Source organism: Orcinus orca, chromosome 1 (genome assembly GCF_937001465.1).
Source record: "Orcinus orca chromosome 1, mOrcOrc1.1, whole genome shotgun sequence".
Lineage (NCBI taxonomy): Eukaryota > Metazoa > Chordata > Mammalia > Artiodactyla > Delphinidae > Orcinus > Orcinus orca.
Genome location: NC_064559.1, coordinates 107297648 through 107312412, shown reverse-complemented (window position 1 = coordinate 107312412; position 14765 = coordinate 107297648). Strand labels below are relative to the sequence as shown.

At 55.9% G+C, this 14765-nt stretch overlaps 1 protein-coding gene across 2 annotated transcripts in view; it reads left to right on the top strand.

Moving 5' to 3' along the window:
• The window catches only part of PHGDH (phosphoglycerate dehydrogenase), a 30833-nt gene extending 17631 nt beyond the window's left edge, over window positions 1-13202 (top strand). Inside the window, exons 6-13 of one of the 2 annotated variants that reach the window (XM_049702244.1) lie at window positions 3607-3739; window positions 4297-4445; window positions 6012-6164; window positions 6407-6493; window positions 9707-9839; window positions 11079-11209; window positions 11803-12040; window positions 12897-13202. In XM_049702244.1, the coding sequence (XP_049558201.1) occupies window positions 3607-3739; window positions 4297-4445; window positions 6012-6164; window positions 6407-6493; window positions 9707-9839; window positions 11079-11209; window positions 11803-12040; window positions 12897-13051 (1179 nt within the window). In that variant the 3' untranslated portion in view covers window positions 13052-13202. The remainder of the gene's footprint in view (window positions 1-3606; window positions 3740-4296; window positions 4446-6011; window positions 6165-6406; window positions 6494-9706; window positions 9840-11078; window positions 11210-11802; window positions 12041-12896) is intronic. The other variant, XM_049702246.1, reaches the window with a different exon arrangement.
• Window positions 13203-14765: the final 1563 nt, after the last annotated feature.

Sequence of the window (14765 nt, the reverse complement as noted above, 5' to 3'; positions counted from 1 at the left end):
AACCCAGTTTTACAGATAAGGAAACTGAGGCCCAGGAAGCTTATGTGATACGCTCAAGATAATAGGACGAGTAAGGGGTGGAGTCCAGCTCAGACTCTGGGCCTCCTGAGTTCCAGCCTGGTGCTTTTTGCCCCACTCTACCGCCGCCGTCTTTATTCCTGATCCCTGCTCGTTAATCAGTCCCTGCCCCGTGTCCCTGTGCTCAGCCATTCGCAGGACAGGCAGCTACCATCTCAGTCTGGTACCTGGAATTCCTACTGCCCTAGAGCAGTGATGTTCAAATATTTTCAGATATAGAATAAGGACCTGGGGAATGGGCCCAGAAAGAGAACAGGTGGTGGGGCTCTGGGCCTTCACCTCTGCACCTTTGAATCGATCTGGCTTTATACGGAGTTTCTGTGTAAGGTTTCATCGTGTTGGGGGAGAGCACCAACACTAAGCCCGAAGATTGGCTCTGGGCTAGAGAGGGGGCATGACCGTTAGGCTCCCCTGTTGGAGTCCCTTTACCTTGAAGGCCTTCTTGCTCTCCTCCGTCCACGGTCAGCCAGGGGACCGGAAGCAGCGTGCTCAGCCTCCCAAGGCTGCCTTCTAGGACGGCAGCTAGGACGTCACCCTGGAGCTCCGCTTGAAAACCTAGGGTTCCTCTGCCGCCCCAACACCAGGAGTCCTGGGATGGGGTGAGGTGGGGCATCCCTTTGCGCAGCTCCCCAAGGCTCCTCTCTAGGAATCATAGATGTGTGTAACCGCGAGTGTCCTGATTTCCGCACGTGAGGACATCTGACCTAGCCAGGATACATTAGGACCCGACCCGGGATTGGTCTCCCGGGCCTGCTATCACCCTTTTTATCTCTGGCAACGTGGTCCCCTGATATAAGAACCCCAGCCCTTAGTTGAGCTCAGCTCCTGTCCGCCCTGGGTATTTTGAGTGAAAAATGAGAACAGGGTAGAATTCTTCCCTGCAGTTGTCTGCAGATGAACGAGGTACTGTTTCTCTGTGAAAGAAAGCTGAGTGGGGGCCTGCTGACCGCTGCGGCAGACGCTTATCCCTCCTCTTCCCCCCACCCCACGCCGTCCACTTCCCTTTAGACCCAGGCAGCTGCAGCGGGGGCACTGGGCCAGGCTTGGCCTGCAAGACCCTTCCTCCCGGCAGCCCCGTGCTGCTTCTTGGCTCCTAGGAGCCCAGAGCCTATAGAGTTGTGTGAACCCCCTCCATCGGGCTTGGCTGTGTGACCTCCGTTGGTGTCCCTACCCTCTTCCCACTCCCCATGAGGAAAAGTACATCTGGCTTAGAAATGAACGGGGCCGTTGTTCCAACCAGCCTCAGAGCCCATGGACAAAGAAGACTTGTGAGGACAAGGGCAGGATCCTCTCCCCTCCCCTGGGCGTTTCATTCTCCCCAAGAGAAACGAGGAGGTTACATCTGGGGGAATGGCCACGTGGGGCTCGGGCGGTCCCGAGCTCACGATCCAGTGGGGCGTCTGGGAGGCAGCCTCTTTCTCCTAAACCTCTGCCGGAGGTCGGAGTGGGACCCACCCGGCGTTTGTTGTCCCACAAGGCTGATGATGAAAAACGTGATCCGAAAGTGACACCTTGTTCATAACCGTTTTCAGTTTCTTCTCTAGGAGTGCTGACTTGATATAGTGATCTTCTAAAATAACTTGTATATTTCTAAAATAACTTGTATATTTCCCTAACTTCAAAAGAAATTCATGATCCGTGGGGGAAAGTTAAACGAGCATAAGAAAGCATAAAAGAGAAAAATTAATCCTACCACCTAGAGATGACCACTGTTGAAGTTCTTTCTTTGTTTTTGTTTAATCCTGGGCCAACTCTGAACATTTTCTCAGGGCTAAGGGAGCTTTCTTTTCATGGAATGTTGAATTGTTGGAAGTCAGAGCAGGGGTGACTTTGAAATCATCCACCTGCTTCTTTACGTAGAGTTGAGGACCCAGGTCTGGAGGCACTGACTTGCACCTTGACACACAGTCGACAGTGACTGAGGCAGGACTCAGGTCCACCTCCTGGTTCACTGGTTCAGAGGCCGTATCCTGGGTCCTGCCAGCCTGCCCAGCTCAGTTGGCTGTCCGGCCTTCTTGAGGACATCCATGCCTTTGAGACATGGACCAAGCCCGTGGAGAGAGCCCTGGGAAGGCTTCCTGGGCAGACCAGGCAGAAAGTGGGTAGGTCTTTGCTGTTGCAAGAGGTGGATGCTTCTCACCTGGTGACATATGCATCCCTGCTGCTTGTGCTGCCTTGGCGACCTTTAAAGCATTGTCCCTGCTGAGAGGGGTGTGGCTGACACCCAAGATTCCTTCTGATGTGGGAGAGATGTTTCCATCTCATTCTACTCCTGTTTTCTCAGGTGGGGCTGTGGGCTGCTTACTCCACCCCTGATTACAGGGTAGGCATTAGGAGTGCAGGCCCTGGAATCAGGATACTTGTGTCCCAGCTCTACCACTTGCTACTCTTAGGACCTTGGCTAAATCATTTAACCTCCACCTTAGTTTCCTCATATGTGAAACAGGGAAATAATAGTACCTAAAGAGGTTTGAGACACATAGTGAATGCTAGAGATGTTTGCCATTATCCGCTATGAGTCTGTGTCCTTTCTTCCTTCTCCTGAGCTTTGTCTTCTCCACCTTTCCCTCTTCCCATCAATATGTGATGACCTTTAGCTGATTTCATAGGGTTGATGAAGTTTACACCCCCGAGTTTCTTGTCTGTCCCCATCTCCCAGGCGTCAAACTTCCCTCCTTCTCCGCAGCTTCAGGGTGGTCCCTCTGCTTTGGGGGCCCACCCCCTCCCCAGCCAGCCCAGACCAGGCTTCTTTCTGGGTCCTCCCCACCCACGGTGCCTTTATGTCTCACTTGCCCTCTCTTGATGTCCTTCCCCATCCCAGTCAAACCTGCCTTGTTGAAAGGATTTGTCGTTAGTCATTTATACCTCTCTGCGCAATTAGTCACCAAGTTATGCCTTCCAAAACGAGATGCACTTTAAGTCTTGTTAAAAGAAACTTCAAGAGAGGGGACCGTACCCTCCCTGCTGGTGTCAGCACTGGTGTTTCACCGTCTTCCCCAGTGGCGAGTCCCGTATCCTTGGTAACCCGCTCAGCACCACCACTGTCCTCCTCCCTCATCTCTTCCTCGCTCTGTTGAAGTTGGCGGTGCACCTGCCTCTGTCTCCTGGCCTGTGGGGCCTCCGGCTGCAGCCAGCTTCTCCCCCATTTCCCTCATGCCCTCCGACCGCGTCACTGCTTCCCGCAGAATCGTCCCGCCTCACGTGGGCTCCCCACTTTCCAAGGGCGTCTGAGCTCCACTGGTCCAACCGCGCACCGGTTGTTCCCACACCCGTTCGTGGTTCAGCGCTTGGAGGTGGGCGAACCTGCCTTTGAACTCTGGCGTCGCCCCCTCCAGTGTGTAAGCTCCACTTCCTTCAGCTCTAATGAAGAAAGAAGAATAGTGCCAACCCAGTTGTATTGTCATGAGAGGTAGACAGGTGTTGGGGAAGGCTTAACTGTGGTGCGGGGCATAGGGTCAGTGCTGTGACTAATAATACCAGTGCTAATAATGAACAGTGACACTTACTCTCCCTCTCTGACTTCCCCAGACCATAGGGTATGACCCCATCATTTCGCCAGAGGTCTCGGCCTCCTTCGGTGTGCAGCAGGTGCCCTTGGAGGAGATCTGGCCTCTCTGTGACTTTATCACTGTGCACACACCTCTCCTGCCTTCCACCACAGGTAGGTGTGCCCCTACCTTGTGGGTTGGCCACAGAAGCCACAGACCAGATAAGGGTGGGCCCTCAATCTGGCCTTTCCGCCTATGCTGGGGACCAGCTGTGGCGGTGGCCCATTCAGATCCTGTGAGAATGGAGCACGGAGCACAGTGATGTTTTGTTACATGGCCTTGCATCAGACCGAGGAGGGGTGAGTTAGGTAGAAATGCACAGGGTCTGGGTGGGCTGGGTCAACATGTAGAACCAGCGACCCCATGAGTACTTCCTGGGACCACTGCCGGCAGCACTAATGTCTCGGGGATATTTGGGATGTTTCTAAACTGAGTCTGGTCCAAATCCATGACAAGGACTCCTGCCCCAGAGCATCTGAGAAGGGAGCAGTGAGACCAGAAAGACCGTGGTCCCCCAGAAAGGAGGTGTGTGGGGAAGAGCTGGTGGGAGGGAGAGAGGGCCTTTGGAGCTGATGCGGTGGCCATGGAGCCAGTGCGGTGGCCAGTGCAGTGGGGAGAGCACGGGGATCCCCACACCAGTGCCCCAGGAAAGCTCCTCCCTCCGTTCCAGGCCTGCTGAACGACAGCACCTTTGCCCAGTGCAAGAAGGGGGTACGTGTGGTGAACTGTGCTCGCGGAGGGATTGTGGACGAAGGCGCCCTGCTCCGGGCCCTGCAGTCGGGTCAGTGTGCTGGAGCCGCGCTGGACGTTTTCACAGAGGTGAGTCCCTGCTCAGTGCTGATGGAGAGGGGAGACCAGAGCAGAGGGACTTGGGCTGCAAGCCCAGCTGTGCAAAGACCTTGAGCTTCCTGTCTCTAGCGGGAGAAATTGTGTCGCCAAAAGTAACACATCGGTGGTTTGAGGAGCCCAGTGCAGAGCCTGGTACAGAGGCAGCCGAGCTGTCTTCTGCAAAACTCAGAGTTTATAGAGGATGAATTCCTGGGCTTGGACTCCTGGACGGCTACCCTGTTGATAAGTTCAGAGGAAGACAGAGCAGCAGATCAGTTCTGAGGCGGAGGATTTGGGGCAGGCAGAGAGGGGTTTAAGGTATTGATACAGATCTCTGGTGAAATGAATCCCACTGCCAAGAAGACATTCCACCCAGTGTATGTTGGCTTTCCTTTCCCTTCCTCTCTTCCCGCAGAGGGAAGGAAGCCGAGGATACTGGTTAGACATGTTCCCCTGGTCCCAGAGGCTGCTGTCCCTAGGTCTCTGTGCAGGAGCAGAGATATAGCATCTGCTCACCCACTGCCCCCATCCTGCCCTCACACCCGATAGCATTTCCACTCGAATCCTGTCCACCTCTCTTAAAAATCCCACCTCAGCGTCGGAGATCGGGGAAAAAGCACAGGCTTTGGATTAGGCAGCGGGGGTTTGCTTGTTACCAGCTTTGTGGCCTTGGCAAGACCCTGGCCCTCTGACCCCCCGTAGCACTCAGTGTCTGTCCCCTGCCCAGGGCACAGCATGCGTTGGGTTTGTGGTCCTGGCCATCTCTGTCAGCTACATCGTCAGCTCCTTGAAGGCAAGGGTGTGCCTGGCCCTTGTTTATGTCGCCGTCTCCCTAACACAGCACCTCCCCCCGCTCTCTTTGGCCTCCCCATGACACTTCCTACTCTGCGGCCGGCACTCAGAGACCTATGTGGCCAAATCCCGTGGGAGCCGATAGAGTCCTGGGGAGAATGCAGAAGAGAGGAGGCCTAAGTAACAGGTCCAAGGCCCCTATATTGTGCCCGGTGAGCAGAAGGGGTGGCAGGGGCACTGGAGGGTGGGGTAGGGGTGGCCAGGTGGGCCGCCTGTCCTGGTGAGAGCCAGGATGCAACACCCGTGTGGAATGCCCTCAAAGAGGCTGCCTCTGTGCTAAGAGCTGACAGTAAGTGCTGAGGGGTGGACTGGACTTGGGGCAGGGGCTAGAGGGGAAAAACCAATATCAGCTATACCAGCTACCACTGGTTGAGAACCTCCTTTATTACTGCATAATCTCCATTATAGCGTTAGGAGGTAGGTAGTAGTAACCCATTTTATAGATAGGGAAACTGAGGCTCAGAGAGATGGAGATTTTGCCCAAAAGCACATAGGTAGTAAGTAGTGGAGCTGAGATTGGAATCCGGTCTACAGCTCTGTCTACTCTGCTATGATGGAACATTCATGAGGAAGACGGTTATTATTGAGTCCAGTGACCACCCAGACAAAACGGAAGCAGGAGGCAGCATCACCCCTGCCCTCTTCCCCTCCAACTCCCTGGGGCCGTCTGAAGCAGCCCACCCAGAGGTGTCTCTTTCTGGGCAGGAGCCACCCCGGGACCGGGCCTTGGTGGACCACGAGAACGTCATCAGCTGCCCCCACCTGGGCGCCAGTACCAAGGAGGCCCAGAGCCGCTGCGGGGAGGAAATTGCCGTCCAGTTCGTGGACATGGTGAAGGGGAAATCTCTGGCGGGAGTAGTAAGTACGCCATGTGGGGCTGGGCCCGGAGGTCAGAGGGAGGAGTTGCAGAAGGGCGTGTTGTCGCTGGGACCAGATTCAGCCCTGGGAGCCGAAGATAAGGGACTGTACTTGAGCCAGCGCGCTGGGTGGGGTGGCAGGAGCTGCCCCTGCTTAGCCTTGAGAGCTGAGGCCCGGCAGCAAGGAGCCAGCTCAGCTTGTTTATATTGTAGGCTCACTGCTGAGATTGTGTTTTTTCCCAGTGCCCTGCCTCTGGAGAAAGGCTCCTTTGTTCTCCACAGGCCTTGGGAGTGAAGGAGTGTGGCTGGCATGATGGCGGAATGCCCGAGGTAGGGGCAGGTGGGGGACGGCCTGTGGAGAAAGCCCTGAGAGGGCGTTCTCACCTCGTGACCCCGAGCGCTCGCCTTTCATCCCATCTCTCTTAGGACCCTGAGCAGGGATGCCCTACCCAGAAGCCTGCACCCATCTTCCCCATAGGAACCCTCCAAGCCAGCTGGCCCCCTTTCTTTCCCCCAAATCATGGTTTCTTGACTGTGTTCACAGTGGGCCCTTCCTGGTACGTGTTCCTCTTCCAAGCTGAACCTGACTTATACTTCAAGTCCTGTCTCATTCACTCAGTCTTCAGATGGTCCCTAAGCTCCAGTGGGTACCAGATGCTGTCAGAGCCCTTTGGGGATATGGAGGTGAATAAGGAAGGCAGAGCTGTCCATCAAGGGGCTTGCGCGCCACCTGCCCCTTCACGAAGACTTGCTTGGCCTTTCTAGCTCCATCCCAACCCTTTTGCAGTGAGCCACATTCTCTCCTATTATTGACGTTTCATGAGTTTATATCTTAGTTCTTAATTAAATTCTAAGTTCTCAGAGGACAAACAACAAAAAAGAAAACACCACCAAAACCAAAAGGATGTAAGCTTCTCTGCAGTTCATGTGGCTCTGCCTGGAGCATTTAACCAATAATGAATGAAAGTTGGGGCGCGGCTGGGGGGTAGTCCCTGACCCTCCTGGCTGACCCTCAACACAGGCATTTTCGCTTCTGAGGACAGAACTGCGGCAGGAGAGACACAGGATGCTTTGTTCAACCCTGCCAGCCCTGGTTTAAGAGCCCAGGCCACTGTGGCCTCTACACCCTGAGAAAGTAAAGGCGCCTACTGCTGTCCCATAGGAGGGCTCCTCGGGGGCAGCCATCGCAGGTGCGACGGGCAGGCTGGGACAGCCTGGCAGTGGCCACAGCTCGGTGGTCAACAAAGACACATCCACATCCACGTCTGCACCCTCTCTCTGCGCTGTGTCTGTGGGCTTCTCAAGACAGGGCACGCTTTCTCACTCCCTTTGCATGCCGTGGGCATCTGAGCAGTTCATTCCTCCCCCGTGAGGCTGGTGGGGACCCAGGCGAGGTTTGGGCCACCGTGACCATTGCCACCCAGTCTGGGCTGGGCTTTTCTTTTTTCTGTCCACTCACAAGGCAGGGTACAGCCCTCAGCGGTGCAGCCCTTATGAGTTATTCAGGGAGTGGTGGCATTCCAGGCCTTTTCAGGACGGGGACTCAACACCAGCTCCATCAAATGGGCCCACAAAATGTCCCCTTCTTAATTAAGAGGTCACATCTCCTAGTCAAATTGTTAAACTTAGGCAAATTGAACTCTCCAGCCACAACGGCTGGCGGGGTAGAGTAGGCATTTGTAAGAAAGACATATTTGTCACATGGGAAACTCCTCTGTCCCTCATTCTTTACTGGGTCCTCTCCAGTTCTGCTCTGACGTGAGGCACAGACTAGCATTAGGGTCAGGTTGGTGCCCCAGTGCATTGGCTCTTCCTAGAGGCTCCCACTCATCTTCTAGAGAAGACAGACGCTCCTTTTACTCAGCAGACCTGGGGGAAGCACCGCCCTGGCCTGTGCAGGCACCTGACCAAGCGTGACGCCTGCCTTTGGGGCTTCTCAGTTGAGCACTTTCCTGCTGCCTGCTGCAGGCTTTCACACCTCAGCTGTGGCCTGGCCCTTCAGTTCTCCCCCTGCAGCTCTGGGACTCACTGCCCTTTCTGTGCCCTTCGGAGAGGATCAAAGGGGACCCGGCCGCAGGGTGCGATCACACCAGGATGCCCCTTACACAGAAGGGTCTGCTGGGGGTCCCGCCTCCTTGGTTGTTTCTGTCATCACAAGTCTCTTCTTTAATTCTCTGCCAGTTGTGTCTTTATGAAAACAGGAATAGAAGCGTCCGTGTTTTCTTTTCATTACATCTTAGAGCTGCCTGATTTGCATCCAACCCGGGTTTCTTTTTCTTTTCTTTTTTTTTTTTTTGCAGTACGTGGGCCTCTCACTGCTGTGGCCTCTCCCGTTGCGGAGCACAGGCTCCAGACGCGCAGGCTCAGCGGCCATGGCCCACGGGCCCAGCTGCTCCGTGGCACGCGGGATCCTCCCAGACCGGGGCACGAACCCGTGTCCCCTGTATCGGCAGGTGGACTCTCAACCACTGCGCCACCAGGGAAGCCCCCAACCCGGGTTTCTAATTGAATCTTTCTTAGATGGTTCTCTTTACAAGTTGCCTCAGCATAAGTGGCCAGATACTTAACTCAGAGCCACAAGATGGAATAGACATTTTGACACAGAACAAGCTGGTTTTCGTTATCAAGCCCCTGCTGGGGGTCCAGCCAGCCAGACCGTAGACTTACAACGTCAGAAGATTGCGTGGCTTCTGCCTTCTTCAACTGCCTAGCAGGCGTGTGGTGGACTTCACAGGAGTCAACTTTTAAAGAGTGATAGGATCATCAGAAGTGTGTGAATCCAGGGAGTTCCCTGGTGGTCTAGTGTTTAGGATTCTGCGCTTTCACTGCCATGGCCTGGGTTCAATCCCTGGTTGGGGAACTGAGATTCCACAAGCTGCGCGGCATGACCAAAAAAAAAAAAAAAAGTATATAAATCCAGCCTTACAAATTGTGATTTTTTTTTTTTTGCGGTACGCGGGCCTCTCACTGTTGTGGCCTCTCCCGTTGCTGAGCACAGGTTCCAGACGCGCAGGCTCAGCAGCCATGGCTCACGGGCCCAGCCGCTCCGCGGCATGTGGGATCTTCCCGGACCGGGGCACGAACCTGTGTCCCCTGCGTTGGCAGGTGGATCCTTAACCACTGCGCCACCAGGGAAGCCCTCCCCATACGTTTTATGTCAAAGACCCATCTTCCTTCCCCAGCACAGGAGAAACAAGTCTCCGGTGGAGTGGGTTGGGGGCGCTGGCACATGTTCAGAGAAGAGGGAGATGTCCTTTTCCCCATCTTCCCACTCCCTTCTGGCAGTTGGAAGTGGTCTTAGCCTTTTGTGCCCTCTTCTGGCTCTATAGCTCTCCTCAGCTGTGGGAACACGTTGTTGTCACCTCGTCAGTGGCTAGTGGAGGTTATCACCCCCCAGGCACCCAAAGCAAGGGTAGCCCCATGCCACCTGCTCTCCACATGGAGCTGAGTCTCAGCAGTAAGACCTTGCTTGGGGGCCGAGTTGGGCAGGTGTGCCCTGTCCCATCCCTTCCTGACCTCTGCCCTGCTCCCCTGTCTCTGCAGGTAAACGCCCAGGCCCTCACCAGTGCCTTCTCTCCACACACCAAGCCTTGGATTGGTCTGGCAGAAGCTCTTGGGGCACTGATGCAAGCCTGGGCTGGGTCCCCCAAAGGGACCATTCAGGTGGTAACACAGGGTAAGCCGGGAACTCTGCAGAGGGAGAGGGAAGAGGGGCGTGGACTCGGCACCCCACCGGGCGTGTCTGCTGCAGGCACAGACCAGTGAGGGACGCAGAGGTGACCCCGCTCTCGTGACTCCGCGCTTCATGTTTGGTCTGAGTATGGCTTGCTTGCTACTGACGAGAATGAGTACAAAAAGTTATTGGGAGATATACTTAATTTTCGTAAATCACGTTGATGCAGTCTTTTTAAGACATGCATGTTTGGGGTGCAAGAGGGACCTCCGTAAGATTTGGAATTTCACGTGCGAGGCAGTAGGATTGGTGGAGGGAGTCCGGGTGAAGCAACAGAACATTTTATTCTGGTTTTGACCCTGTTGCTTACCTGCTGTGGGACTTTTCCTTCTCTGAGCTGTGAGTTCTTCACCTGTGAAGTGAAAGCCGGGGCAGGGGTGTCAGACGAGGCAGGCAGCGAGGACATTTTGTGCTCTGACATCCTCAGGTGGGCCCTCGGGCAGGCTGATGCCCGCAGGGGCATTTGCTCCGCAGGGGAGTGGGGACGGGAGCAGTCCCCGCTGTCTGCCCCTCTGCAGGCTCTGGCCGCCTGTGCAGTGGGTCCAGCCCTGTGCAGGCGTGGTTGAGAGACCAGGGAGGGCCCCGGTCCCCTGACCCCTGCAGGGGCTTGCCCTCCCCGTTGACCATTGGGCATCCCCTCCCTTGGGGAGAGACTGGAGCGGAGGCAGGTAGAACCTGAGCATTGCCGGTACCAGGCAGGGGCAGAGCCAGGGGCCTCGCTGGCTGGGGTGCCGAGGCCTCAAGGAGACAAGACAGGGGAGTGGGCCCAGCTGCTTTAGTCGCCCCTTCCTGCTTCCATTTCCCGAGGCTGGCAAGGGCCTGAGTGCCGGGTAGGGATGAGGGTAGGATATTCTTCAAGTGTCCCTTTGGGGAAGGACAGGCAGGCCAGGGCGGACAGGCCAGGGGCAGGTGTGCGGGGCAGCAGAGTTAGGCCGGGTTCTGGAGAAGAGCTTCTTAAACTGGTGTAGAGCATCCCCGGTGTCCTGGCCTGGACCCCCCCGTGTGTCCCCCGCCCCGGCCACCTCTCTGCCTGCAGAGGAAAGCAGAACCGCCTGGCAGGCTGGAGTTGGGCCCCCAGGTCAGTGAGGAGCCGTGACCCAGAGCTCGGGGCCAGTGATGTGCTGCCCACCCCCTTGTTGTTCTACACACAGTGGCCTTACGGTGGCTTCTCTGGGTCCCCAGGATTGTCCCTGAAGAACTCTGGGAACTGCCTGACCCCCGCCGTCATCGTTGGCCTCCTGAAGGATGCTTCCCGTCAGGTGGAGGTGAACCTGGTGAATGCCAAGCTGCTGGTGAAAGAGTCCGGCCTCGATGTGCGCACCCCTCCCCTCCCCTCCCCTCCATCCCCTCCATCCCGGGTCAGCACTGCTTTTCTCGCCTGCGTTCAGAGCACCTTGCAGCTCTGCTCCCTGAGTGGGAGCCCTGGGCGCCAGTCCTGCAGGTGACAGTGTCTGCCTGTGAGAAGTAGCTGTGATCTCTTCACTTGCAGAGTGCAGATACCACCGGGCCCGAGCATCGCTACGAGTGAACTAATACTCGTGAAAGTGCTTTGTGTATAAGTGCTCTGTGAGTGGGAGGGGCAGCAGTAGCCCCACTTCACAGCTGAGGAAATCGAGGAGCCCGGCTGGGAGCTGGGAGATAGCCCGGCGTGCTCGGCCCCTGATTCTCCAACCAGTGCCCCTTTACCACGGCACCCGGGTTCCTGGTTAGTCTGCAGACTCCGGGAGCTCGCCGCACATCCTCTTAGCCTCTGCCGCCCCTCGTGGCTTCCCCATCTGCCCTCTCCCCGCCCCCCCGCCCTGAATTACTGAGCGTGGCGTGGCCGCAGGGCTGAAGCCCTATAAGTTGGCGATTAGGCCTAGGGAGGGGGTGGGCGTCACGGTGCCTTTTTGTCTTCTCTCTGCAGGTAACCACTTCCCACAGCCCTGCTGCACCAGGGGAGCAGGGCTGCGGGAAATGCCTCCTGACCGTGGCCCTGGCAGGTGCCCCCTACCAGGCCGTGGGCTGGGTCCAGGGCACCACGCCTGTGCTGCAGGCACTCAACGGAGCTGTCTTCAGACCGGAGGTGCCTCTCCACCGGGGCCTGCCGCTGCTCATGTTCAGGACTCACCCCTCCAACCCTGCGATGCTGCCGACCATGATTGGTGAGGAGGGACCTGTCGGGCCGGCCGGTGCCCTTGAGGCAGCGGTGGGTGTGTGTTGAGGGCTCTGTCCTGGGACTGGGCTCCATGGACTTTTGCCTCCTTCTGCCCCTCTCCATGCCTGCCGGCATCACTGGATCTGCAGCAGTTTCCAGGACATTTGGGGAGCCGGTATGGAGTTCTGAGGTTAAGTGCCTTATCTAAGGTCGTCGAGCGGTGCGTCAGGGGTAGGGCCCCAGAGCCCCTATTGATAGGCAGGTGCTCACCACAGCAAGGACACAGTTGAGAACTGCCTGTAGAGCTGTATCCCAGGAGCTCAGAATTAAGTTGCAGGTTTCCTTCTGACCGCAGGCCCGGTGGTGGCCAGCCTGATCCAACAAAGCATGTCAGGGCATCCCCTCCAGATGTCGTGGGCATCTTGGATCTGCTCCTGTCCCCTGGCGCTCAGGCTACTGGGAGTTCTGGAGCACTTCCAAGTATGGCAGAGAGTGAGTGTGTCCACAGGCCTCCAAGGGCCTAATTTCACTATCGTTGCCAGCTGCCCAGGGGAACTTTCCCCTGCTTTTCCCCTTTGCTGATGGTCTGGGTAAAACTGGCAGCCAGCAGGTCCAGCTCTGGCTCTTTGTGGTTGATCTTCCCTCCCCTGCCTTGCCTGATGGCCAGGGTGTTCCTAAAGCCTGCAGAATAGCGAGGGACCTGGGCAGAGCCCTTTGTTCCCTGTCTCAGCGCTTTGATTCTGAGACCATCACCCCCGTTGCAACATTGATCTTGGGAACTCAAGTCTTGTGAGCCTGCTCCCAGCCTCTTGCTTCTCCTTCCCCCCAGCCCTGTGCCAACCAGGGGTTTCTTCTACTTCCAGGCCTCCTGGCAGAGTCGGAGGTGCAGCTGCTGTCCTACCAGACCTCGATGGTGTCGGATGGGGAGACCTGGCACGTCATGGGCATCTCCTCCCTGCTGCCCAGCCTGGAGCCCTGGAAGCAGCACGCGACCGAGGCTTTCCAGTTCCACTTCTAACCTTGGGCTCACTTGTCCCAGGCTCGTGGGATTTTCTGAAGAAACACACCCACTGGGAGAGGAGAGCCACATTCCTGGGGCTGACGCTGCTTGTGTCTCATCTGACCCCTGTCGTACAGCAATAACCACCCAATAAAGAGCCTACCCCGTACTCTTCCGGGCACCTTTGTGTTGTCATTACCCTGAAGAGCCACCAGAGGGCATCCGCAGGCAGCCGTGGGGTTAGATGCTCTGCCTATAGGAGGAGTAGGATTAAAGCTCAGACTGCTCCCACAGAAGTCTCCATCTGCTGGGGGGACAGAGCGCACAGAGGTCACTGGAAGCAGTGAGGAAAGTGCCACAACAGGTGTATATGAATTCTGTTGAGAGCAGCGGAGGAAGTCATTGGAGCTGTGGATGGTGGTTCCCAGGAGATAGTTGGAAAGATTTCATAAGGGGAAGAAAGTGTGAGTAGAGGCACAGGGCCTGAGGATGTTTGATGAGTTCACAAAGCCAGCTCAGTAGGGGCTGGGCAGTATATTACTTGATTTTTTTTTTAAAGATGATTTTCACAAAACATGGCAGAATGGTATTCCTGCATCCTAAGGGTTTCACCTTTTGAGGGTTTTTTACTCCATCTGTAGGGGATGACCCATTCCTACCTTATGCCCAGCAGCATCTGTTTCGGAGACAAGGCAGGCTAAGAAGGCCCGGCACCAAGCAGCTCATTGACAGTGGCAGGAGCAAACCATCACTGTGGCCTCAGAGCTGCGACTGAACCGAAGGTCGGTGGAAGCTCCACCAGTAACCGCTCACTGTGCTGACCTCAGCTGTGAGCTCATAACATGTATTAGGGCCTTGCAGGAGCAGACCTGGAAGGGGATGGGCCTGAACTCGAACAGCAAGGTGGCTTTGAGCTGCTTTGACCTTGAGCGCAGTGCTTAATTCCCCTAAGCCTTTGTTCCCTCATCAGTAAGAGGGATAAGGAGGCCTCTCAGGATTGAATGGCTTAAGAAAGTGGTATATGGGAAGTGCCCGAGGCACTTGGTCTCTTCATCCCTAGGTCTTTCTTTAAGAGCAGACGACCAGGTCTCAGTCGCTTACATAGAATCCCATGCTCCAAATGGCCCTCCCTTTGCCCTTGTGGTAATGTTCTTCCAGATCTGGACGTGGGGTGTCCTGACATCAGACAGCCCGTTCTCTCTGCCTGGAAAGAGATCAAGAAGCATCTGGTGGGGGTCGGGGGGGCGGTGGGCGCTGGAGCCCATCGATAGCTAGAAAAATGGGCTGAGATTGATAAGTTAAAAATTGAGCTCAATCTTCCGCCGCCCAGCCTCTTCTCAGAAGCCCCTAGACAAACCATATTCTGTGCTCTGAGGTGGTCAAAACAATTCTAGAAACCCCAATTACTTGAGCATCCCCAGATATCTTCCTAGACATGGGTAGGTTTTGAAGGCATGGGACACATTCACTGTATCACCCTGTCCTGCGGCTGCCCACGTAAACTCTCCTAAATTTAAAAAGGCAAGATTAAGTTTAAGATCCAGCTGGTGCTGTTTACTCCTTCGCATTTCTCTGTGGTTTGTGGCATCTCTGCACCGCCTAACTTCAGAGTGGAATTTCCTTCTTGTGTGTCTTGGCTGGGAAGCAGAAGTTTTGCTGAAAGCTCAGTGAGGGAGGCAGACGAATAGTGGGACAGGAGGGAACTGGCCTCCGAATGCTGGCTCCTGGGACT